Raw genomic sequence first — 26,743 nt, forward strand, 5'->3', positions numbered from 1 at the left:
AGCGCCACAACCAGAATAGGGACGGACAGGTCTCATATAGAACCAACCCATTGGGGAAGATGTGTGCTAACCAGTCCAGGTCGAGGGGATCCAGGTCCCAAAGATCTTCAGCCAAATGACTCGGGGCATTTGTCAGGCGACACCAGCAAGGTAGGCGGCTGCCTACTCCGGTTTCACCATGCCTGGCGCAATGTCGCACACGACACATGGGTGAGAGAGCTGGTGTCCACTGGATACAAGATAGACTTTCTCAGGTACCCCCCCAAGACGATTTTTTCTTTCCCGTCTTCCTAAAGTGGATGCCCGGGCAAAGGCTCTACTAGGAGCCATCGATTTGCTCAGCCACAACAGAGTTATCATTCCATTACCCAAATACGAGAAGACGCAGGGCTTCTATTTCAATCTGTTTGAAGTCCCCAAAAAGGACGGGACTGTCGGGCCCTTTTTGGATCTAAAGTTCTGGAACAAATTTATCAGGATCAGACATTTCCGGATGGAGTCTCTCCGCTCAGTCATATCGGCAATGGGGCAGGGAGAGTACTTGGCCTCTATCGATATCCAGGACGCCTATCTACATATCCCCATTTTCCCTCCGCATCAAAGGTTTCTACGCTTCGTCACCAACGGTCTACATTTTCAGTTTGCAGCGCTGCCCTTCGGACTAGCCACGGCCCCCAAAGTGTTCGCAAAGGTCAGTCCCCATGGCCATCCTGCACTCCCGGGGCATAGTCGTATTCCCCTACTTAGACGACCTCTTGGTCAAGGGCCCGTCAAGGCGGGCATGTGAGGAAAGTGTCAGCATTACGCTAGTTACTCTTGCCCGCTTAGGGTGGTTGGTCAATGTAAAGAAGTCATCCCTTGTGCCAGCTCAGAGAATTTCCTTTTTAGGGATGACCTTCGACACTTGCCGAGGGTTGGTAATTCTCCCTCGAGACAAGGCCTTAGCCCTCCGGTAGGGAGCGCGGGTACTGCTCCAACCAGTCCCTCACACCATCCGTTTCTGCATGAGGATTCTAGGGAAAATGGTGGCAGCGATGGAAGCGATCCCGTTCTCCCAGTTCCATCTTCGCCCCCTGCAGCACGCCCTGTTGTCAGCCTGGGACAAAAACCCATTCCCGCTCGATCATCGGTGCCGGTTGTCGTCTCAGGTCAGACAGTCACTAGAGTGGTGGACAATCAGTTCCTCCCTTCAGGGTAAACCCTTTCCCCCGGAGCAGTGACTGGTGGTCACAACCGACGCCAGCCTTCTCGGCTGGGGAGTGGTTTTTCGCCACCTCACGACCCAGGGATGGTGGTTGCCGCAGGAGGCACGCCTCCAGATCAACTTGTTGGAGATATGGGCAATCCGGCTGACTCTGCAACGGTTTCATCACCTTCTAGCAGGCCGCCCCGTCCGGGTTCAGTCGGACAACGCCATGGCGGTGGCTTACATAAATGACCAAGGGGCACCCGAATCAGGGCAACCATGCGCGAGGTAGGGCACTTGCTTCGCTGGGCCGAGAGGAACCGCTCGCTGATATCGGCGGTCCACATTCGGGGGTAGAGAACTGGGCGGCAGACTTCCTCAGCCAGCAGGGGCTTGCGTCCGGGGAATAGTCACTACACCCAGAGGTCTTTTAGCAGATTTGCCAACGGTGGGGAACACCGGATGTGGATCTGATGGCCTCCAGGGTAAACGCCAAGGTGTCCGTATTTGTCACGCAATCCCGGGACCCTCAGGCAATCGCTGTGGATGCGCTGGTTCTGCCATGGAATCAGTTTCGCCTCCCATACCTATTCCCCCCGCTGCCACTACTTCCGAGGGTCATCAAGAAGATCAAGGCACAAGGGGTGCCAGTGATTCTGCTGATCCCAGACTGGCCTCGTCGGTCGTGGTACACAGATCTAGTGCAGCTGCTCGTCGACGTGCCATGGCGACTGCCAGAGCGCTCAGATCTACTTTCTCAAGGGCCGATCTGCCACCCGAACTCGGGGGCCCTGTGTTTGAAGGCTTGGCTGTTGAATCTTGGATTCTGACGCAGGCGGGGTTTGGGCGCAAAGTGGTTGCTACGATGGTTAGCGCCCGGAAGCCTGCCTCAGCACGAATTTACCACCACACCTGGAAGGTGTTCTTTGCATGGTGTCAGGGCAACGGTTGTTCGCCACTGAGATTCTCCATCCCTAATATCTTGGCTTTTCTCCAGTCTGGCCTGGACTCAGGCTTGGCCTCCAGTTCTCTCAGGAGACAGATATCGGCTTTATCTGTCCTTTTTCAGCGCAAGATTGCTACCAACTTGCAGGTAAAGACTTTCATCCAGGGGGTCTCCCACTTGGTGCCTCCCTATAAGGCACCTATGAACGCCTGGGACCTTAACCTGGTCCTAAGTTTTCTGCAGGAAGCTCCATTCGAGCCGCTACAGGATATCTCTTTGTCATACCTTTCCTGGAAGGTGGTGTTTCTGGTAGCTATAACATCAATCAGGCGGGTCTTGGAGCTGGCAGCGTTATCTTGCCGAGCCCCGTTTCTGACCTTTTACAAAGACAAGGTGGTTCTTAGACCAGCCCCTCCTTTTTTGCCAAAAGTCGTTTCCTCGTTTTATATTAATGAGGATATTGTCTTGCCCTCTTTTTGTCCAGCACCGGTACACCGTGTGGAAAAGGCCCTGCATACGTTAGACCTGGTGAGAGCACTCAGGAGGTACGTGTCGCGGACGGAACCCTTTCGTCAGTCAGATGCGTTGTTCGTGCTCCCTGAAGGTCGCAGGAAGGGACTCGCTTCCTCAAAATCGACCATAGCCAGATGGATTCGTTTGGGTATTCAGGAGTCCTACCGCATCAGATGCGCGCCAATTCCAGCAGGGATCAGAGCACACTCTGCTCGGGCAGTGGGTGCCTCTTGGGCGCTTCAGCACCAGGCTTCGACGGAACAGGTTTGCAAGACAGCGACTTGGTCTGGGAATCTCGGGCATACGCAGTAGTTATCTGCGGCTCTCATGCCCAAGATTCCCAGCCCTGCAGTGTGAATAAACCATAAGCGACTGCGGGGCGGGATCTCTGGCCACGCGTCGACGCAGGCGCGATAGGAAGGCCAGGAAGTTATGAGAGAGGACGGGCAGCGGTAACTGCGCATGCCCAAGAATACATTGTACAGCGCAGGCGCCAGGATTAGAAAAGAACGATGTGGAGCAGGAGCAAACAATGCAGGAAGACATGAGTGATGGATGTGAGGCGTCTGTCAGATGGAGAAAGACCTGCCCCACTGTCAAATATCAGGTGTGTCTGACCAATTTTAAAAACGATTATTTCTGCGGTGGAAGGTACCCTAAATAAAAGAGCCACTTTGACTGAATGCAGCATTAGTGCTGCACAAGGTGGCTCTTTTACTTAAAACCGCCTGCGGGGGGTGACAGGTTCCCTTTAAGGAACTTACCTATAAGTACATTTGTGCAATATAATATACTTGGCCTATGTTATTTTAGGAATTTCATATCACATATATTAGTAGAATATAAATCCTATACATTCCAAATTAAAAACCGTTCACTAAATAATCACAGTGGCTCTTATCAGAATAGGTAAATGTAATTTATATACTGGGTAACTCCATGGGGAGGATTGTAAGCAGTAATAACCCGCTCAGCAAATTGATTTATTTATATGTAACCCTTCACTTTGCATTGTAAAAATGGTATAAGTACTGGAATAATAATGTGCTCCACATCAGGTCTGGGACTGGACATCTGGAAAGAGTTTCTCACTGCAAGGACACAAAGAAGCTGTGAGGTGCTTCAGAATTCTTGAAAATGTAAAACTCCTCTCCTGGTCATTTGATGGGACTGTGAGGGTAAGACAGTAGATAAGTGTTCATAATAAAAAAAATAAAAGATGCACATTTCCTATCGTTATTCCTTTTGTTTACCTTAAAGGGAATCTATCATTTAGATTTATCCAGCCTGAAAAACGGGCAGCATCTATCAGAGCCTGGCTGCGGGATTACATTCAAGAAAGTCTTTTTCTGAAACGCTGCAGTGTTTCAGAGAAAACATAGCGTGAAATACTGACTAGTGACTATACATCTCTCCCTATCTGTATACTGGGAAGACACATCAATTCACTGGAGTGGGGCAGTGTGACGAATTGCACAGGTGAAAGGGGTGTCGACTTCGCTCACCTATGGGAAGGGGAGAAAAGGACCCCACAGGGATCGGCTTTCTGGCGCCACCACTTGCCCCAGGTCAGTTAGGGAACTGCACAGAGGGCAAATAGTCGCTGTAAAGGCTTCCCTTATAGGTACGAGTTATTGAGGTGCTCCCAGTGATGGGGGATTATATATCACCAGTCCAGGCTGGGGATATATATATAAACCTCCCGGCCAACACTGCCAGAGTTTCTCACTAAAACAGTATAGTTTGCTGCCACCAGTTCCTCGTTCGAAATAAGCCCCATCTGTCCGCAGGCTTATATGAGGTCAGAAACCAACTCAGGTAGCGTATAATAACCAATGGAACGTGCGGACTTGAGGATTTGTGTATCAAGAAAAAAGAGCAGCCTAAGATTAATTTTATATTTATTCACCAAAAGGCGCACTAGAAATATACGGGCATGTATTTATTTACAGAACAATATACAGGTATACAGTCAAGAGTGTAGTACAAGGGTAGGGTATAGATAGATTGCAATTACCGTGTTATGTAGCATATGACAGGGAGGCGCTGATGGATCACAGGTCGAAGTCTTATTTACAGGCTTTCCTGGCCGCGTCAGGTAACTGATCCTCCTGCCAGTAGAAAATTCAGCTCAAAATGAGGAACTGCCTCTTATCTCCTAGGCTGCTCCCTCCCACACTCTTTGCCCGCCCCTGGGCTTGTGCTGCCTCTCTCCTCCCATATCTGAAAGTATGGTTTTCTGTCCAGAACCGTGAAGGCTTGTATCATTCCGCCCAAAGCTCTGAATGGAACCGCAGTGGTGCCACTGGATTCCGCTGGATTTTATCTGCGCAGGGAGACCAAGTATGCCTACCGTATGTAATTCCTGGTAGCTATGTTTCATAACTCCATAACGCAGAGTGCTAGGGGTGGCTGGATGTTACGGGCTTGTGGAGGAAGGATTGCAAACTCCCATAATGTGATCGGCTAGGCTCAGAGATATTGAATTCTATTATTATAAGTCATTTTCCAGATTCAACTCCGGGGTGGAGGGACATCTCCGCCGTCCCTCACAGGCAGGGAGAAGCCGTTTGTGGGCTGCACAGTCTAGTTAAGTTTCTCACTCTAGTCGCTGGCTGTTTTCTCCAACTTTGGCCCTGATTCATCAAGACCAGTGTTGTTCACAGTGATCTTGGTGAGGGTGCATGCTTGAGTCTGACACCTCCTAATGAATCCGGCGTGTCTAAAAAGTCACGAGCGCCCCTGTGTTCACCTCACCATAAGTCTGTGTTTGGCATAAGATTTGGGGAGTAAGAAATGCTGCCAGTCGTTATGAATTTAATGAGCTGACACACCTGAGCTTCGCCCACTTTGTCGGGGCTGGGCGGAAATAACGTGAGATCTCCAGAAAGTCGTTACATTTTTGTGTAGTCTCCTGTTGCGACAATATGTTGCAACTTTTCAAAGCTTATTACCCTTGAATTCTGGCGTAAAAGCTTTGATGAATCGGGCTAAAGAAAGGCCTACGAGGCTACAATCGCAAAGCTAGGCTCTCAATCGTGCTGTCTATGGTTTGGGCAGGAATAATCTAATGACAGCATCCCTTTTAAATGTGTTGTAATGTAAGAAATGTAAGATGTGAGTGGAGAAGAGAAGTGGAGAATTGCACTGATGATTTGCTTCAAGAAACAAGACTGCAAGGTGGATAAAAAGGCGATGAGGGAGGAAGCAGAGGACTTGGGAAACAAGCCTGAGGGAGGTGAGATGGAGTACATTGCAGAGCTAATCTGCTAGGAAAAATGAGAAGGCAATTTTACATAAGAAGTGAATAACTGATAAAAACAGTCATAGACAAATTCAGGCATAATAAATAAAAAAAAGTCCAGCAGTTTTCCCATTGTCCTCTAGAGTGCAGTGGCTTGCAAAATTACTCGCCCCCCCCCTGGCATTTTTCGTGTTTTAACCCCTTAACGACCGCCAATACGTCTTTTTTAACGACGACAGCTAAGGGTACTTAAACTACAGCGACACGTTTTAACGGCGCTGAGAAATAAGTGTATGGCACACCCCAAAGTTGGAATTTCTCAGGGATCTTGGCTAGCTGAGACCACAGAGAACATGATTCGGGTCGTTTTTATCGACCCCGGTGTTGCAGTCGCTGTTATTAACGGTATAACATGAACTGCAAAAAAAGTCAGATTTACCATTTAATTTCTCTCCCCTGATGTGATCACGCATCAAAGGAGAGAGAAATGGGGTCCCCCGATCCCCCCAGTAACTCCAGAGTCCTTGCACCCCCCCCCGTAATAATATAAAAAAATGAATTTATTTCCATTTTTCCATTAGGGTTAGAGTTGGGCTAAAGTGAGTTGGGCTAAAGTGAGGGTTGGAGTTAGAATTGGGGGGGTCCACTGTTTAGGTACATCAGGGAGTCACCAAACATGACATGGCGCCATAATTGATTCCATCCAATTTTGTGTTCAAAAAGTCAAACGTTGCTCCCTCCCTTCTGAGCCCTGCGATGTGCCCGAACAGTGACTTTCCCCCACATATTGGGATATCTGCGTACTCAGGAGAAATTGCAATACAAATTTTGTGGTCCATTTTCTCCTGATACCCTTGTGAAAATAAAAAAAAAATTGGTTCCAAAGTAAAAAAATTTTGTGGAAAAATTAAAATGTTCATTTTTTCCTTCCACATTGCTTTAGTTCTCGTGAAGCACCTGAAGGGTTAATAAGCTTCTTGAATGTGTTTTTTTGCACCATGAGGGGTGAAGTTTTTAGACTGCTTTCGCTTTTGGGTATTTTCTCCTTCGTCTCATTGGGGGACTCGGGTACTGTGGGTGTATGCTACTGCCGCCTGGAGGCTGACACTATGTGAAAAAAAGAAGTTAGCTCCTCCTCCGCCGTATACACCCTCGCCCCGATTGCGGGCGGAAACCAGTTTTTTGCTTAGTGTCTGTTGGAGGCACACGTCGGTCTGTCAGGACTGATTCATTTTTTTTTTTTTCCCTATGCAGATAAGACAGGGGCGACGGACCGTATTGAAAGGCTCCGATCTCCCCAAACCAGCAACGGGCGAGCACGTGCAAGTGTCCCTCCACATATCCTCTCCCGCATCGGGGTTTTTTTTCCGGATGTTCCATTTTTTTCACAGTGAAGATGAGATAGGGGCGACAGACCCTATTGAAAGGGTCCGATCTCCCCAAACCAGCAACGGGCGAGCATGTGCGAGTGTCCCTCCACGTATCCTCTCCCGCCAAGTGGGATATTGTCAGACCACGGAGGTGAGATACGGGCAACGGACCCTATGGAAGGGGTCCGATCTCCCAAAACCAACAACGGGCGAGCACGTGTGTGTGTCCCTCCACATATCCTCTCCCGCACCGTTGGAAATGATGCCGGACTTAGCCCTGTCCACCACAGGGTATTGAAGCCCTAGGCTGCACAGAGGCACAAGCGTAGTCCGTGCAGCCCCCGCTGCCCCACCAATGCTAAGGACTGCGGGGGGTAAGGTGGCGGACGCTCCCTCTCCTCACCCCTGCAAGGGGTTAGATGGAGCTAGGGTGCCTGCACAGTCCTTATGGAATAAGGGCCCCCCTCCCCTCTACCTGAGGAGCGATGGCCAGGGAGGGCTCCTGTAGCATCCGGGGATCCGGTTTCGGCGTTATTCTGGAGGTCCAGCGGTTACGCCCCCCCCCAGGGAGGATGGGGGAATAAATCGAGGCCGCGTTTTCAGCCGGCGCTAGGCCGCGGCCGGAAGTTCCCGCCCCCGGCATCGCGTCACGGTGGCCCCGCCCCCGTGGCCTTGGGCGGACGCCGGAGGAAAATTAGGCCCCGGCTTTAGGCCGGAACTAGGCCGCAAAGAAAAGACCGCCCCCAGGATCCTTCTTTTTCTTCCGGGGGCCAGCCTGTAGTACTGGCACGCAGATTAAAGTGACGCCTCGCACGCTGAGGACACAGGGGACACAGGACTGGGGTAAGTGCTGCCCCCCAGCCCCACGGAGAGACCACACTATCAGGAACAAGGAGCGCCCTCCCCCGGAGGTTTTTTTTGTAACAGCACGGAAACCTGACAGGTACAACATGTCAGGAAAAGCTAAGACACATACGTTCTTATACGCTGCATGCATCTCCTGTCAGTCGGCTTTTCCGCGGGCGCAGACCAAACGGATATGCGAAGCCTGCGAGTCCGAACACGCTCAGGAGCCCTCCCCTGCGACCGAACCCAGTGTAACAGGTCCCCCGGAATGGGCGTTATCACTGTCACAGTCTATGGCGTCACTTACGAGAGCAATCGAGTCCCTTCGGGCCCCAGATAGGGGCAGGGACAGTGGCTCTCCTGTCTTAGAGGGGTCCTCTACCTCACAGGAGCCTCCGGCCTGCAGGGGCCGCTCACTCCAGGCAGGTGCATGGGAAGCGAACTCACACAGCGTCTCCCGGTCCATCCGGTGCCTTGGCATCCATGAGCTCTGCTTCCCACTCCCCGTAAGGCGATAGCGAGCAAGGCACGGACTATGACTCGGATATACCCCTTGACCTAGATATGCCAGGTGGTCAGGAAACGGTTGACAGTCTCATAGAAGCCGTCAACCAGACTCTGGGGATGGAGGATGATTCCACTCTGGCTGCGGGCCATAGGGTGTCATTTAAGTGTGTCAAGCGTCCCCATAGAGTATTTTGCACTCACCCTGAATTTGAGGACATAGTGCAAAAACACAGAGAACGGCCGGACAGGCGGTTCTCGGGTCAAAGGGCACTCGAGGCAAAGTACCCTTTTCCCCCGGATCTCCGTAAAAAGTGGACAGAATCCCCAACGGTGGATCCACCGGTGTCGCACTTGGCTACAAAAACTCTGTCTGTGCCTAGTGGTTCTTCTATTAAGGATCCCACTGACCATCTCATAGAGATCTTGGCTCGCTCAGTGTTTGAGGCATCAGGATCGGCGCTCTCTCCCTCGTTCGCAGCAACGTGGGTAGCCAAGGCCATGATTTCTTGGTCAGAGACTTTGAATAGAGCCTTGCAGGACCTAGACCTACCAGCGGAAGTATCAGAAATCCTAAATCAGATAGCCATGGCGGGGGGACTACTTGATTAATGCATCTTTAGATTCAGCCAACTGCACGGCACTTGCAACCGCAAATGCAATCTCCATTAGGAGAGCGCTATGGTTAAGGACATGGCGGGCTGATTCAGCCTCAAAAAAATCCTTGATGGCGCTACCTTACCAGTGTGACCGTCTGTTCGGAGAGAGGTTAGATCAGCTCATCTCCGACTCCACAGGAGGCAAGAGTGGTTTCCTTCCTCAGCAAAAGGTCAAACCGCCGTTTCGTCACCAGTTGCAGGCGCGTTTTCGGGCCTTTCGCAACCCCGGGTGGACGACAGCGGCTAATTCCGCCGCATCAGGGCGTCCCAATCACAATAGGGACAAACAGGTCTCATATAGAGACAACCCATTGGGAGGATGCGTGCTAACCAGTCTAGGTCAAGAGGATCCAGGTCCCAAAGATCTTCAGCCAAATGACTCGGGGCATTTGTCAGGCGGCACCAGCAGGGTAGGCGGCCGCCTACTCAGGTTTCACCACGCCTGGCTTAGTTTTGCACACGACACATGGGTGAGAGAGCTGGTGTCCACAGGGTATAAGATAGAATTTCTCAGGTACCCCCCAAGACGATTTTTTCTTTCCCGTCTTCCCAAAGTGGATACCCGGGTAAGGGCTCTATTAGAAGCCATCGATTCGCTCAGTCACAACGGAGTTATTATTCCAGTATCGGAGAACGAAAGGGCGCAGGGCTTCTATTCCAACCTGTTTGCAGTCCCCAAAAAGGACGGGACTGTCAGGCCCATTTTGGATCTAAAGTTCCTGAACAGATTTATCAGGATCAGACATTTCCGGATGGAATCTCTCCGTTCAGTCATAGCGGCAATGGGGCAGGGAGAGTACTTGGCCTCTATCGATATCCAGGACGCCTAGATACATATCCCCATTTTCCCTCCACATCAAAGGTTTCTACGCTTCGTCATCAACGGTCTACATTTTCAGTTTGCAGCGCTGCCCTTCGGGCTAGCCACTGCCCCCTGAGTGTTCACAAAGGTCATGGCAATCCTCATGGCCATCCTGCACTCCCGGGGAATAGTAGTATTCCCCTACTTAGACGACCTCTTGGTCAAGGCCCCTTCAAGGCTTGCATGCGAGGAAAGTGTCAGCATTACGCTAGATACTCTTGCCCGCTTAGGGAGGTTGGTCAACAAAAGAAGTCATCCCTTGTTCCAGCTCAGAGAATTTCCTTTTTAGGGATGACCTTCGACACTTGCTGAGGGTTGGTAATTCTCCCTCGAGACAAGGCCCTAGCCCTCCGGCAGGGGGTGCGGATACTGCGCCAGCCAGTCCCTCACACCATCCGTTTCGGCATGAGGATTCTGGGGAAAATTATGGAAGCGATCCCGTTCGCCCAGTTTCATCTTCGTCCCCTGCAGCACGCCCTCTTGTCAGCCTGGGACAAGAATCCATTCATGCTCGATCATCGGTGCCGGTTGTCCTCTCAGGTCAGACGGTCACTAGAGTGGTGGACAATCAGTTCCTCCCTTCTTCAGGGTAAAGCCTTTCTCCCGGAGCAGTGGCTGGTGGTCACAACCGACGCCAGCCTCCTCGGCTGGGGAGCGGTTTTTCGCCACCACACGACCCAGGGACGGTGATCACCACAGGAGGCACGCCTCCAGATCAACCTGTTGGAGATACGGGCAATCCGGCTGACTCTGCATCGATTCCATCACCTTCTAGCAGGCCGCCCCGTCCGGATTCAGTCGGACAACGCCACGGTGGTAGCTTACATAAATCACCAGGGGGGCACCCGCAGCAGGGCAACCATGCGCGAAGTAGGGCACGTGCTTCGCTGGGCCGAGAGGAACCGCTCGCTGATATCAGCGGTCCACATCCCAGGGGTAGAAAACTGGGCGGCAAACTTTCTCAGCCGGCAGGGGCTTGCGTCCGGGGAATGGTCACTTCACCCAGAGGTTTTTCAGCAGATTTGCAAACGGTGGGGAACACACTACTTGGACAACTTCTCATACCTCTTGCTTGGATAACATAATAAAGATTATACTCTCCTCCCGTGCTATTGCTGATTCCGCGGTGTCTGCACTCGCTCTACCTGGGGCTCTCGTGTAGTGTTGTGACACGACGCTGGCACGGGAGGCAAGTATAGGCTTAATTATGTTATTGGGGCCAAACTTTTAGAACAGGAATGGGTTGTCCTAGTAGTTGACAACCCATTTAAGTTAGGTGGTTTCCGCTGGTGAACAACAATCTTCACATCTGACCACAGATTTTCAATTGCATTAAGGCCTGGTCTTTGACTAGGCCACTCCAAAACATTTATAGGTTTCCTCTTAAACTACTCAACTGTTGATTTAGCAGTATGCTTTGGGTCATTGTCTATTGGCAGGTGAACCTCCGGCTCAGTCTCCAGTTGCTGACAGACTAAAACATGTATGGCTCAAGAATATTCCTGTATTTTGCACCATCCATTTTCCCTGTCCTTTCTGATGAAAAACATCCCATATTTTCAATGTAGGGATGGTGTTCTTGGGTGATGAGCTGTGCTGGTTTAGCGCCAGACATACAGTAATGTTTCCCTTGGTGGCCAAAAAGTTCAGTTTTCGTCTTATCTGACCATAGCACTTTCCTCCATACAATTGAGGAGTCTCCCACATGACTTTTGGCACACTCAAAACAAGCCTTACAGTATGTGTGTGTAAGTAAAGGCTTTTTCCTGCCCACTCTTCCATAAAGGCCACCTCTATGGAGTGTATGGCTTACTGTGATCGTATGGCCAGATGCTCCAGTCTCTGCTTGGGAACTCTGCAGCTCCTTCAGGGTTACCTTTGGCCTCTGTGCTGCCTCTCTAATTAATTCCCTCCTTGCCCAGACTGGGAGGCTTGGTGGGCCACCCTCTCTTGGCAGGTTTGTTGTGGTACCATCTTCTTTCCATTTCATGATAATGAATTTGATGGTGATTCAAGGGATCATCAGAGATTGGGATATTTTTTATAACCCAACCCTTGTACTTCTCAACAGATTTGTCCCTGACTTGTTTGGAGATCTCCTTGGTCTTCATGGTGGTGTTTGGTTAGTGATGCCTCTTGCTTAATGGTGTTGCAGTCTCTGTGGCCTTTCAGAAAAGGTGTGTATATACTGACAGACCATGTGAGACTTAGATTACACACTGGTGGACTTCCTTTCACTAAGCATGTGACGTATGAAGGTAATTTTTTACACCAGAAATGTTTAGGGGCTTCATCGCAAAAGGAGTGAATACATATGCACATGGTAATTTAGTTATTTGATCCTATAAATTTATGCTTATATTTTTCTTACTTCATCTCACTATTTAGTACTGATGAATCACACACAAATTGGATTCCAAAAATATTTAAACACAGGTTGTAATGTAACAAAATAGGTAAAAAGGCAAGAGGAGGCATGGGTGTGAATACTTTTGCAAACGACTGTATGTGCAGCAGGATTTTTTTGTGCCACTCTGGAATAACAAAGGGCTGCATCTATTTTTTTTTTTTTTTTTTTACTCTGCCCTACTTCTGTAATCCATCCTGCTTGTCTGTAGCGCTATATTGATCAGTCTTGACAACACACAGTGGACAGCATGGTGCTCAAAGGAGAGACATCTAGTGACCACATTAAGGCTATGTGCACACGTAGCGTTTTAAAACGCTCACTAAAAACCGGACTCCTTCCCAGAAATTGCGCGTTTTTTTCCCGCACGATTTCACCGCGATTTCACCGCGATTTTACCGCGATTATGATCGCGATTTTGCCGCGATTTTCGCGTGCGTTATTCAAGCACTTTCCAAGCGATTTGAAGCATCGCTTGGAAAGTGATTGACAGGTTGGTCACACTCGTCAAACATAGTGTTTGACAAGTGTGACCAGGTTTTTACTATTGAGGCTGCCTATGCGGCATCAATAGTAAAAGATAGAATGTTAAAATGCTAAATAAAATAAAAAAATCGGGGTATATTTGCCTTCCGGCGTCCCGCGCTGCATTCCCGGGCCTCAGCGTTCCCAGTAATGCCTTGCGAGACCTGTGATGACGTAGTCTCGCGTTGCTATAGCGATCTCGCGAGACCGCGTCATCACAGGTCCTTGCCGCAAGGCATTACTGGGAACGCTAGGCCGGGAATGCAGCGCGGGACGCCGGAAGGTAAATATACCCCGATTTTTTTATTCTTTTTTTTACAGGGGTATGGTACCCAGGGCCTGGAGGACAGTCTCCTCTCCTCCACACCGTGGGTACCAACCGCACATGAGACGCTTAACTTCCCGCATGGTGGGCATAGCCACATGCGGGAAGTAAGCGATTCTCATGCATTCCTATGGGTGCGGAATCGCGGCAATTCTTTGCGATTCCGCACAAAAGAATGAGCATGCTGCGATTTTTCCCGTGATTCGATTCCGCCGCGGAAAAAAGCGCAGCATTAGCACAGCATGTGCGGAATACCATAGGAATGCATGGGGGGCGTTCTGTACACGATTTTTAAGCGTTTTCGCACCGAAAATCGCGGCAAAAACGCTTAAAAATCGCTACGTGTGCACACAGCCTAAAGCAATTTTTTAATTTTTGGTAATGAAATTATATTTTTTGATACATTAGCAATTTAATAAGCATAAGTTTGTTGAAACAACCATGACCATTTAAAGAGTTGATGTATCTCCAACAATATAGCTTTAAAATGTGACAAACGAGGTGTTTTACACAGATTTTATGAATATCAACTATTTACTATATAAAAATCATCTGATGTGTTCATCCAACATAATTATCCTCTTATGAATAAACACTACTACGGCTGCGCAAAGTCTTAATCCTGCCAGGTTTATATGGGATTTACAGTAAATGCAAGAACTCAACTGAATCGGAGAATAAACACCTGTCGCATGATCACTCGTGTATATTTACAGCATTGCTACCAGTAGGAAATAGTCTCACATTTGAGTTCTCTATTATATATGTGGTAGAGCGGCTCATTCTGCTGGACGCAGAGATAAAAACGGAATACGGTCTCTTTAAGAATATGCTTGGTTTATTAAAGTTAAAAAATCCCAGAAAAAGGAGTTAAAACTAGGTGATAAAAATAATAAAAGGTATACTCCAATAAAACTTGTAAGCAAAAAAGAAAGAATAAGGAGATTCTAATACCATATGCAAATAGTATTTTATTGAATATATTCATAAATTATAAAAAAAGATTTTTATTCATTAATATTTATATAAAAAAATTTTTTAAATTAAAAATGTGAAGGAAACAAGACATAAGGTCCGACAAATGACTCTATATGTCTGGTACCATTGGTATATGTGAAGATATTATAAGGTTGTCTCCCTGATCTGTAATTATAGTAACTGTGTCGGACCTTATGTCTTGTGTCCTTCACATTTTTAATTAAAAAAATTTTTTTTATATAAATAATAATGAATAAAGATCTTTTTTTATAATTTATGAATATATTCAATAAAATACTATTTGCATATGGTATTAGATGCTCCGTATTCTTTCTTTTTTGTTTATTGGTTTATTAAAGGCAGCGTAAACCAAGCTGGAAAAATAAACACGTCCCTCTGGGCAAAACAGCAAAACACAGTCCTTCCCCTATCATGGATCAGTTCGCTCGGGTCAGCAATGTCCATGGTTCAGGTCCTTTAACACATGCACAAACACTTTCCTGGAGTGTTTCTTCTCCAGACACTGACACCTGCTGGCTTTGGAGGCCAGCTACTTAAGTCCCAATTCATGGGATTCCTCCTCCTATGTGACTGATCAAATGACTGACACCACATAGGTCCTGTCGGCTCTGCAGGTGGAGATAAGGTGGACATCCTCCCACCCATTCTATGGATGTCCACATAAAAGCCAGCCCATTATGCAACTTGTCTTAACCCTCACAACACTTAATGTGCTGGAGGAAAAACTCCGGGTTTTATATCATTGATGCCATTAGGCATAGTGAAACATATCCCCCTCCAGCACTTTACCACATAGTAAAAGATGACGTTGGTATATCTTATGGTGGCTTCCCCAAATGTGGTGATGATCCTGTTTTACAGCTCATCATGTCATTTGCACGTTATCAAACTGCTTTATGCTTTAGAACCAGTGTATATCATACAAATGCTTTATTGAATGCTTTTGTTATGTTTGTGCACTTTACATATAACTATACAGTTATTAAATGTTTTAGGTATGGGATCTTCAGAGTGGATGCGCAGAAGACGAGTTTCCGTGTCACAGTGGTGCTATTTTGTCTTGTGATGTTTCATCTGATTCACTGAAATTTTCATCTACCTCAGCTGATAAGACCGCCAAGGTATGCCATTACATGTTGGGCTATTTCGCACCCCCATGTCAGGCTGACTGATGTCATTATAATGTAAAAAGAGAAAACACAGTAGTTTGACAATAAATGGCTTCACCCAACCACTAACCATGATTGGAGAAAAAGGTTTGGGGTTATCATTCATATTCTCTGAATAAAGGCTATGAAAGCAAAAATTCTTCCAGGGTATGTAAACTTTTGAGCACAACTCTAGGTGGGAAGGTGATTGAACTGTTTGAGGGTGAACGAGCACCTGTACTTGTTGTGAAAAGTCATTTTTTTGTAGATATACTTTTTTTCGAAGCCTTGTACAAATGTAAGATAAATCCTGAAATAAAGTTATCAAATGTAATCCATTTCCCAAAGTACTCACTGCTCTCTTTTCTGGATTTTGTCCTCTGAAAACTCGTATATCAGAAGCTTTCTCCTGTTTGCCCATGGATACATCCTGTAGTTCTTTCATGACAGATTGCACATGCTCAGTAGATACTTGCTATTCTATAGTAGGTATCCTCTTCTTACTTTGCAGTGTAGTAGTGCAGGTTAGTTGGGGCACACATGTATTACATTTATTGATATATTATTGGAAACTATGCACCGCACCATGCCGCCTCCTGGCATATCACAGAGCAGTGAATATGCCTGGAAAAGGGGATTGTGGGAAATGTAGTTTACACTAGTTACATGGGCATCCTAGAAGAAGCAGCCATTTCACAGTGATCACATTGTCTCTACAGAGAGGAAGAGGACTAGAACTCTAGTGCCAGCTATTGGAAGTAGCAATCCTAAAAGTCAATGTCGACCCTTTAACGAGCCTAGTTATGCCAGGATAAAAGCCAAAACCAGAATCCTAAGTCATGTAACAAGGCTTGTTAAAGGGTTGACATTGACTTTTAGGATTGCCACTTCCAATAGGTGGCGCTAGAGTTCTAGTCCTCTTCCTCTCTGAAGAGACAATTTGCATATTTCCCAGAGGAGCATTGCAGCTTCAAGTCTCCTCATCTCGGCATGCTTAGCATGTCATTCTCCACAAGGAGAAACGATACTTCATGGATAACAGTGAGCACAGAGACACAGTTATGGAGAAGCTGGAGTCAGAAAAAGGTATAAGATACTCACTCACAGAGATTCTGAAGACTACAGGGAATTTGAAAAAATAGGCACTGGTTATTGATGGTGCATATCAATCCAGCCATGACAGTAGTCTGTGGTCTCTGGATTGGAGTGGGAAAGTAGAATCATAGAATCGTAGAGTTGGAAGGGACCTCCTGGGCCATCTGGTCCAACCCCCTGCTCAAAGCAGGATTCGCTAAATCATCCCAGTCAGATGTCTGTCCAGCCTCTGTTTGAAGACTTCCATTGAAGGAGAACTCACCACTTCTCGTGGCAGCCTGTTCCACTCATTGATCACTCTAACTGTCAAAAAGTTTTTTCTAATATTTAATCTATGTCTCCTCCCATTCAGTTTCATCCCATTGCTTCTAGTCTTTCCTTGTGCAAATGAGAATAAAGATGATCCTTCTACAATGTGACAGCCCTTTAGATATTTGTAGACCGCTATTAAGTCTCCTCTCAGTCTTCTCTTTTGAAAACTAAACATTCCCAAATCCTGCAACCTTTCCTCATAAGACAGGGTTTACAGACCGGTCACCATTCTGGTCGCTCTTTTCTGAACTTGCTCCAGTTTGTTGATGGCTTTTTTAAAATGTGGTGCCCAAAACTGGACACAATATTCTAGATGAGGTCTGACCAAAGAGGAGTAGAGGGCAATAATGACTTCACGTGATCTAGACTGTATGCTTCTGTTAATACATCCTAGAACTGCATTTGCCTTTTTTTGCTGCTGCATCACACTGTTGACTCATATTCAGTCTGTGATCTATTAGTATACCCAAGTCTTTTTCACATGTGCTGTTGCTTAGGCCTATTCCTCCCATTCTGTATATGCTTTTTTCATTTTTATTGCCCAGATTTAGTACTTTGCATTGTTCCCTGTTAAAAACCATTCTGTTAGTTGCTGCCCACTGCTCCAGTTTAGTTATATCTTTTTGAATCCTCTCTCTCTTCTCTAGTATTAGCTATCCCTCCTAGTTTTGTGTCATCAGCAAATTTAATCAGAACAGTACAGGGCCCAGGACAGAGCCCTGTGGTACCCCACTTGAGACATTCTTCCAACTGGATGTGCAGCCATTTATGACCACTCTTTGGGTCCGATCACTAAGCCAGTTATGAATCCACCTAACAGTTGCCTTGTCCATTCCATACTTAGTCATTTTTTCAATAACGATTGTATGAGATACTTTGTCAAATGCTTTGCTGAAGTCAAGATATACTATATCTACAGCATTTCCTTGATCCACCCAATCAGTGATTCCTTCATAGAAGGAAATTAAGTTAGTCTGACATGACTTTAGTTACAAACCCATGCTGACTCTGTTTATTCACTTCATTCTTATCCAGGTACTGACATACATGTTGTTTATTAATTTGTTCAAAGATCTTTCCTGGTATAGAAGTCAGACTCACCGGCCTATAGTTGCCTGGGTCCACCTTCTTCCCCTTTTTGAAGATAGGAACAACATTTGCTCTTCTCCAGTCTTCTGGGACTTCTCCTGTTCTCCAAGAATTTTCAAAAGATTATGGAGAGGGGTTCAAAATTTCTTCTGCTATCTCCTTCAGTACTCTGGGGTGTAATTCATCTGGACCTGGAGACTTGAATTCATTTAGGTTAGCTAAGTGTTTCCTCACTATCTTTCTGTTTATAGATATCCTGAATTCTTCTATTCCCTTAATAGGACAGTGAAGAACAGTTGATGTTACATTTCCTTTCTGAGAGAAAACAGATGCAAAATAGGAATTTAAAAGTTTGGCCTTCTCAACATCCTGTCTTACCATTTCATCATTTTCATCCTGTAAAAATCCTATAGCATCTTTGACTTTTCTTTTACTTTTGACATATCCCCAAAATCCTTTATTATTGCTTTTGACATCTCTTGCAAGCCTCAATTCATTGTCCGCTTTAGATAATCTGATTTGTGCCCTGCAGGTTCTGCAGACATCATTATATTCTTCTTTAGATATGCCTCCCTCTTTCCATTTTATAAACATTTCTTTCTTCCTTTTTAGCATGTGCTTAAGTTGTGTGTTCATCCATCCTGGTTTCCTTAAATGCTTCCTATTCTTCCCTCTTTTCCGAATTGTTAACAATTGTGCTTTGAGAATTTCATTTTTCAAGATTTCCCATCCTTCCTGGACATTTTTGTCTTTAAGGATATCCAGCCATTGGATCCCTCCAATTCTCTTTCTGAATCCCTTAAAATCTGCCTTTCTGAAATCTAACCTTGAAGTCTTGAGTCTTCACAGGTCTTCCTCCTCTAGTTATCCAAAATTCTAAAATAGCATGGTCGCTACCTCCTAGGGTCCCAGCCACTTTAACCTCCTCAACCATTTCCTCCCTGTTTATAAGGATTAGATCCAAGGTAGCAGTTCCCCTTGTTTTCTCCCCTACCTTTTGGAAGATAAAGTTGTCAGCAAGAGAGGATAAGAATTTCCTTGACCTGTTAGTCTTGCCTGAGAGAGATTCCCAACAAATGTCTGGATAGTTGAAATCTCCCATGACAACAATGTCATATTTTTTGGAGAACTTGGCCATTTGATGCATAAAGAGTTCATATCTTCAGCTTGCACAGGCGGCCTGTAGTAAATGCCTACAATGGTGCACTTTCCATTGTTCTGTCCTTGTATTCTTACCCAAACAGTTTCCACAGAACTCCCAGTCTCTGAAGCTTCAATCTCTGTGCAGATATACGCGTTTCTAACATACATTGCGACACCCCCTCCTCGTTTATCAAGTCTGTTTCTTGCAAATAAGTTGTATCCTTCTAGTCTTGTATTCCAATCATGTGTATTGTCCCACCAAGTTTGTGATTCCAATGACATCATATTTATTTTCCTGCGTTAGTAGTTCCAATTCTCCTTGTTTGTTGCCCATGCTTTGTGCATTAGTATAGAAACATTTTAGTTTGTGATTGTTTTCTCTTTCTCCAATATTTTTATTATTTAGATTCTTTTTTTCTTTGTTCTTCCTTTCCACTTCTAATAGCAGAGTTCTCAATAGCATTTGTCAGGTGTATGGCTTTTTCTGGTCTTTTGCTTCCCTTCCCACGTTGTTCTAGTTTAAAGCTCTCCTTACAAGTGTAGCAAGGCGACTTCCAAATATTTGTTTTCCAGTCTTCGTAAGGTGCACCCCATCTCTAGCAAGTAGTCCATTGTATAGGTAATTCACTCCGTGATCCAGAAATCCAAATTGTTGCTGACGGCACCATCGACGTAGCCAGTTGTTCACCTGCAGAATCTTATTCCACCTCCTTGTTCCATGGCCATCCACTGGGAGGATCGAAGAGAAGACCACCTGCGCTCCCAGTTCTTTCACTTTCTTGCCTAAGTTTTCAAAGTCTCTGCAGATGGTTTCCAGGTCGTTTCTTGCGGTGTCATTTGTCCCCACATGTAGTAGCAGGAATGGGTAGTCATCTGTAGGTCTGAAGAGTCCTGATATCCTGTCAGACACATCTTTAATTTTTGCACCTGGAAGACAGCACATTTCTCTTGAAGTTATATCCGGTCTGCAGATAGCGGCCTCTGTTCCTCTCAACAGGGAATCCCCCATGACCACCACTCTCCGTTTCTTCTTCACAACATTTTTCTTTCTCCATCCAGGAGGACTCTGAAGGTGTACAAGGTTGCTGTTTGTGGGCAAAGTCTTATCCTGATGTATTTCTTCATCGTTTTCCTGCGTGAGAGCCTGGTACTGGTTCCTGAGCAGTATGGGTGCTGACTGCCTCCTGATCCTCCTGCTTCTCTGGGTCACATGTCTCCATTCCTCATGTAGCCGCATTCCTGACTGTATCCACAACTCTTCTTTTGATAAGCCGACCTGGCGTCATTGTTGATTGCCATCAAGTTATAGGCGGTTCTCTCGCTCCCTTCCAGCAGCCCCCAAAAAAGGATAAAGTTCATCCAAAACAAAAACCGATATTCATCCAACGTTTCGGCTATATGAGGCCCTTTTCAAGGTATATCTGTATACATGATAGATACAAAAGGTGACGCTCATTACCATAATAAATCATATGAATACATAAAGGCACTATAAGTATTTTTACATATCTAAAAGTCTTAATAGCCAAAAGGATTGCCATCCAATATATGTGTGATAAATATGCGCATCTATTTAGGTAGGTATATAAGGTGATTTTTTTTTTTTCTTTGATCCATTAGTGTCCAAAGTGTGAGGCATATCTATATATATAATTGCCTTAAATTGTCCGTCATCCACTTCCGTCTGGATATCCCCGAATCCCACAATCCACCGCATCGGAAGTACGCAGACCGCCATTTTGGAACACCCAAGTGAACACCTAGCTGCCGCTGCAATCCCGAACGCCGCTGCGATCCCGACTGCCTCTGGGATACCAGCTGCCGTTCGGATCCAGGCCGCCGCTGCGATCCCAGCTGCCGCTCGGAACCAGGCTGCCGCTGCGATCTTTAACGCCGCTGGGATCCCAGCTGCCGCTCGGATCCAGGCCACCGCTGCGATCACGAGGCTGTGAAAGGGGTGTAACGAGGGGGTTTAACGAGAGGGGTGAAATGAAGGGGGTCTAATGAGAGGGTGTAATGAGGGGGCCTAATGAGAGGGCGTAATGAGTGGGGAGTAATGAGGGGGATGCCGCCGTCGGACCCCCGCCAGGACCCACCACCTGACTACACGTGCCCGATCCCGCCGCTGCCTGCCCACCCACCTCCGGGCAGTCACAGCCGGCAGGAAAGACCGCGGCTTGAGGCCTGTGCTGGAGATTGGGTGCAGCCACCCTCTGGTGGCGCGGCACACCATCTCCAGCACAGGCCGCAAAACACCTTCTTTCCTGCCGGCTGAGAGAGGGGTGTAATGAGAGGGTGTAATGAGGGGGGAGTAATGAGAGGGATGCCGCCTCCAGACCCCCGCCAGGACCCACTGCCTGACTACACGCACCAAATCCCACCGCTGCCGTCACAGCCGGCAGGAAAGACCGCGCCGTCTCCAGCACAGGCCACAAAACAAACACCGTCTTTCCTGCTGGTTGTGACTGCACTGAAGTGGGTGGGCCGCCACCCCCCCCAGCACCACAAAGCTGCCCCCATCGTGATGTTACTTCCCTCCCGATGCGATAGCATCGGGCACACATCTAGTATTATATAATTGTCATATCTAGGTATGTGAAAAATCATTGATAACATAAAGGTATTCTTTACGAATCATATCCTTTGAGTGCACATGTTTTTCTATCAATATCGTACTTGTCTATGGTTTACTTCTGAGCACCTTAAAAATAACAGTTGAGCACCCATTTCCCCTTGCGTATTAGGCTGTGTGCACACGATGCAGATTTGCAGCGGTTCCGCAGCGGATTTTACCGCGCAGAAACGTTGCATATCCGCATTGTGATGTACAGTAGCCTTAAAATGAATGGAAAAAAAAAACGCTGTGCAGACGCTGCGGATTTTTCCGCGGTACAAAATCCGCAGCATGTTACTTCTTTTGTGCGGTTTTCCATCTCCCCTGTCACCAAATCCGCAGGGGGAAAACCGCAATGGAAAACCGCACAAAAACCGCAAGAAAACCGCATGAAAAATGGAAGAAATCCGCAGGAAAAATGCAGGTCATTTGACCTGCGGATTTCTTCCATTCTGCGCGGAAAAATCCGCAGGGCTAAAAAAGTCCATCTGCACACAACCTTAAAGACTGCAGCATGACTAAAATGGTGGTAGAAATTTGACATTGACAGCGGCAAATTGAAGACTGACTGGTGTGCATGAATAGCTTGCCTATTAGGTAACTTCACTTACTCCCTGATATGTATCTCCCGAATTGATGGGCAGTATTTTTACTATGTAATTATAGTACATTGTAGTTAACAAGGGATAAATCGTGAAGAATGGATACAAATATGCATCATGTGTTGTCTTACATTTCAGATTTGGAGTTTAGCTGGATTATCTCTTCTTCACGAGTTGAGAGGTCATCAGAGCTGTGTTCGATGCTGCCACTTCTCATCTGATGACCGCTACTTAGCAACCGGCGATGATAATGGAGAAATAATGGTATGTTACTATTTTATCTGTTACCTGTTGTTTTGAAGGAAGTACATAATACACAAGGAGGTTCAGACTGGGTGTGGGCAGTCACTTGTCATTACACATGTAAAAAAAAAATTCCCCTAAGGTGTAGAATCTGAAATGGGTGTAAAATAGTGACCATTTAAACACCCAAAAATCTTTTGCAAATGGAAAGTCTACATGATGAATAGCATGCACAAATACTTCTAACCCCTTAAAGACTGGGCAATTTTTCTTTTTTGGATCTTACGTTTTTTTTTCCTCACCTTCATCCTAGAGCCATATATTATTTTTTTATTTTTCTGCTCAAAAGAAGGCTTGTTTTTCGAACAACACTATCCATTTTACCATGTTATGCACCAAATAATGGGAAAAAATTCCAAGTGGGGTGAAATTACACAAAAAAATTCCTGAACTTCTGCAATTGTTTTTTAATGACATGAATTTTTCAGTAAAAATGAGATAGCATTATGAGTCTACAGATCACTACGATTACAGCGATATCAAATATTTGTTTTTTTTTAATTTAAGTTGTAAGAAAATAAAAATCACTTTTTTCACCATTTCCGAGACCCTTAACATGTTAAGTTTTTGGTTCTGGTGTATTTAGCTTGATTTATCTCACACAAGAACAGATTTATTAATAATGTCTTAATTCTTAAGCAGTGAAAACTTATACTTGCAGTCTTAAAATGCATGAAATTTATTATAGTGGTTTATGGTTTTTGCCTGAGTTGGCATTTTTTTTTTTTTTTGTAATAATAGGTCTACGTTTATACCACCTATTAGTTGACTTTGTGCCAGAAATGTATACCACATCCCATTCCTGTAAATGCCCCTTTTATAGCGCTCTCACACCTTCTTGTTGCACAAGGCACAGAACGTTTCTAAAACACAATAAATACGGTATATGCAGTGGGGAAAAAAAAGTATTTAGTCAGCCACCAATTGTGCAAGTTCTCCCACTTAAAAAGTTGAGAGAGGCCTGTAATTGACATCATAGGTAGACCACAACTATGAGAGTCAAAATGAGAAAACAAATCCAGAAAATCTATGGGGTTGAGATCTGGAGACTGGCTAGGCCACTCCAGGACCTTCGTATGCTTCTTACAAAGCCACTCCTTTGTTGCCCTGGCGGTGTGCTTGGGATCATTATCATGCTGGAAGACCCACCCATGGTTTCATCTTCAATGCCCTTGCTGATGGAAGCAGGTTTGCACTCAAAATCTCACGATACATGGCCCATTCATTCTTTCATATACAGGGATCAGTCGTCCTGGTCCCTTTGCAGAGAAATGGCCCCAAAGCATGATATTGCCATCCCCATTATTCACAGTAGGTATGGTGTTCTTTGGATGCAACTCGGCATTCTATCTCCTCCAACCACAACAAATTTTGTTTGAACCAAAGATTTTTACTTTGGCTTTATCAGACCATATGACATTCTCCCAATACTCTTCTGGATAATCCAAATTCTCTCTAGCAAACTTCAGACAGGCCTGGACATGTACTGGCTTAAGCAGGGGAACACGTCTGGCACTGCGGGATCTGAGTCCCTAGCAGTGTAGTGTGTTACTGATGGTAGCCTTTGTTACGGTGGTGTGACGTTCAGGGAGAGATAACGTCCGAGAGTGGACCCTCTGAGTCGCGGATCCGGAGCCCCTGGGTCGAGCGCAGCAGGTGATGACCGACCCCTGTACAGGGATCGTTAGGGGCAGGACCGCAGGGGGCAGAACCACCACTGCTGGAACCGAGAGGGGCGGCTCGAGGGACTGGAGAAGGCAACCGGCTGAAGAGGCTTACCAAGGCCCGGAACTCCGTGCAGGAGGATAGAGAACAAACGGAGGACCGGTAGACAGAGGGCTGGATGCTGGGCAGGGAACAGAACGGACACTGGAGGACGGAACAGAGACAGGGAACCAAGGAGGCGAAGGTAGTGACACTAGGAGTAGGCAGGACAGAGGACGGGCAGGAAGACAGGGCAGACACCAGAGGTAGAGACAGCAAGACTAAGACTAGGGAACGTACGAGATGCAAAGAGACCTATAGGAACCTATAGGCGGCCAAATTAGAGCAGGTAGGGACACACAATAATCAGGCGTCCTCCCCTTGTGGGAGACGCCTGATATATCCCCTGCCGGTAGGCGATAGGCTGGCCATTAATCGGCCGCTGCCCACCGCAGGGTTAAACCACCCGACGCCCGCGCCCTAATGCGCATGTGCGGGTTAGCCGCTGTTGGGAGACCAGGAAGGCGGGGCGCGCGTGAACAGGAGGAGGAAGGAGGAAGCGGCGGCGCGCGACCGACCCGGTAAGAACTAGCCGCAGGGGGGCCCAGAGCTAGGGGGGGCGGCGGCGGTTACGACCGGCGCCGTTACAGTATCCCCCTCCTTACATCTCCCCCTTCTGAGATTGGCAAAAAACTTTTTCAGAATTTGTGGGGAATTTACATTCTCCCGGGGTTCCCAGGACCTCTCCTCGGGGCCAAATCCCTTCCAATCGATAAGGAAGAAGGTTCTTCCCCTGACTCTTTTCATGGCCAAAATGTCCTTAATTTCAAAGGTGTTACCCTCCCCAATTGGCTGAGGGGAAGAGACTGGTGCAGGATGGAACAAATTGAGAATGACAGGTTTAAGGAGCGAGACATGGAAGGCGTTAGGAACCCGGAGTGAAGCTGGCAACTTCAATTTGTAAGCAGCGTCATTAATGCGTCCAAGTACTTTGAATGGCCCGATGTACCAAGGGCTTAATTTGTACGAGGGGACTTTCAGACGGATGTGCTTGGTCGAAAGCCAGACTTTGTCACCTGGATGATATGGTGGAAGGTCCCTCCGTCTTTTGTCGCCATGCTTTTTCATGCGGGCGCTGGAGTTCACTAGGGCCTCCCTGGTCTCTTTCCAGACTTGAGAAAAGTCAGCGGCGAGAGCATCTGCCGCAGGCACCTCTGAAGACGTGGAGATGGGCAGCGGGACGCCAGGGTTCTGACCTGTAACCACAAAAAAACGATGACTTGGAGGACGACTCATTAGGATGAATACCTCGGCCAACTTAGGAGCCGAAGGCAAGTCGGGTAACGGGATGAAATGGGCCATCTTGGAGAAGCGGTCTATCACCACAAGGATAATAGTACACCCCACAGAGGAAGGCAGGTCTGTCACGAAATCCATGGCAATTTGCCGCCGAGGCGCCTCTGGAACAGGTAGCGGGTGAAGAAGACCAGCGGGCAGATTCCTAGGCACCTTGTTCTGCGCACAAGTGGTACAGGATGCTACAAAATCCTCCACGTCCTGGTGAAGAGTGGGCCACCAATAGGAGCGGGAGAGAAGCAAGCGGGTCTTTTTGATCCCAACGTGTCCTGCAATCTTGGACGAATGCCCCCAACGTAGCACCTCCAGTCTCTTGCTCTGTGGAACGAAGGTTCTGCCGGGCGGAAGGGTGGAGAGGCTCACAGGAGCCACAGTGATGATCTTCGTGTGTTCAATGACATATGATGGATCTTCCTCTAACTCCGGTGACTGCTGAGGTCTGGAGAGAGCATCAGCCTTGGTGTTCTTATTCCCGGGACGAAAATGGAGCTGGAAGTCGAAGCGGGAAAAGTACAGAGACCACCTGGATTGCCTGGCGTTGAGTCTCTGAGCGGACTGAAGATAGGCTAGGTTTTTGTGGTCAGTGAAAATAGTAAAGGGGTGGACCGCCCCCTCGAGCAGATATCGCCATTCCTCCAGAGCCATCTTTATAGCGAGCAGCTCCCGATCTCCGATTGAGTAGTTACACTCTGCAGAGGAGAAGGATTTGGAAAAATACCCACAGGGAACCAGGTGTCCAGATGATGCCCGCTGGGAAAGTACCGCCCCGGCCCCGGTGGAGGAGGCATCCACCTCTAGGATGAAGGGCCTGCTGTGGTTACAGGGCGATGTAATATTGGCGCAGACACAAAGGAGCGTTTCAAAGCAAGGAAGGCGTCTTCTGCTTCAGGAGACCAGGAGCTTGGTTTAGTTCCTTTTCGGGTCAGGGCCGTGATGGGCTTGGTCACGGAGGAAAAGTGGGGAATAAACCGTCTGTAATAATTTGCGAATC

At 47.0% G+C, this 26,743-nt stretch overlaps 1 protein-coding gene across 3 annotated transcripts in view; it reads left to right on the plus strand.

The window, feature by feature from the left end:
• APAF1 (apoptotic peptidase activating factor 1) overlaps nucleotides 1-26,743 on the plus strand; it is a 195,766-nt gene that overhangs the window by 156,273 nt on the left and 12,750 nt on the right. For all 3 annotated transcript variants that reach the window (XM_073556887.1, XM_073556884.1, XM_073556886.1), the window contains exons 23-25: nucleotides 3,704-3,823; nucleotides 15,382-15,507; nucleotides 22,528-22,653. In XM_073556887.1, the coding sequence (XP_073412988.1) occupies nucleotides 3,704-3,823; nucleotides 15,382-15,507; nucleotides 22,528-22,653 (372 nt within the window). The remainder of the gene's footprint in view (nucleotides 1-3,703; nucleotides 3,824-15,381; nucleotides 15,508-22,527; nucleotides 22,654-26,743) is intronic.

The sequence above is a fragment of the Dendrobates tinctorius genome, unplaced genomic scaffold, assembly GCF_039654945.1.
Source record: "Dendrobates tinctorius isolate UK_male_01 unplaced genomic scaffold, ASM3965494v1 ptg000241l, whole genome shotgun sequence".
Classification (NCBI taxonomy): Eukaryota; Metazoa; Chordata; class Amphibia; order Anura; family Dendrobatidae; genus Dendrobates; species Dendrobates tinctorius.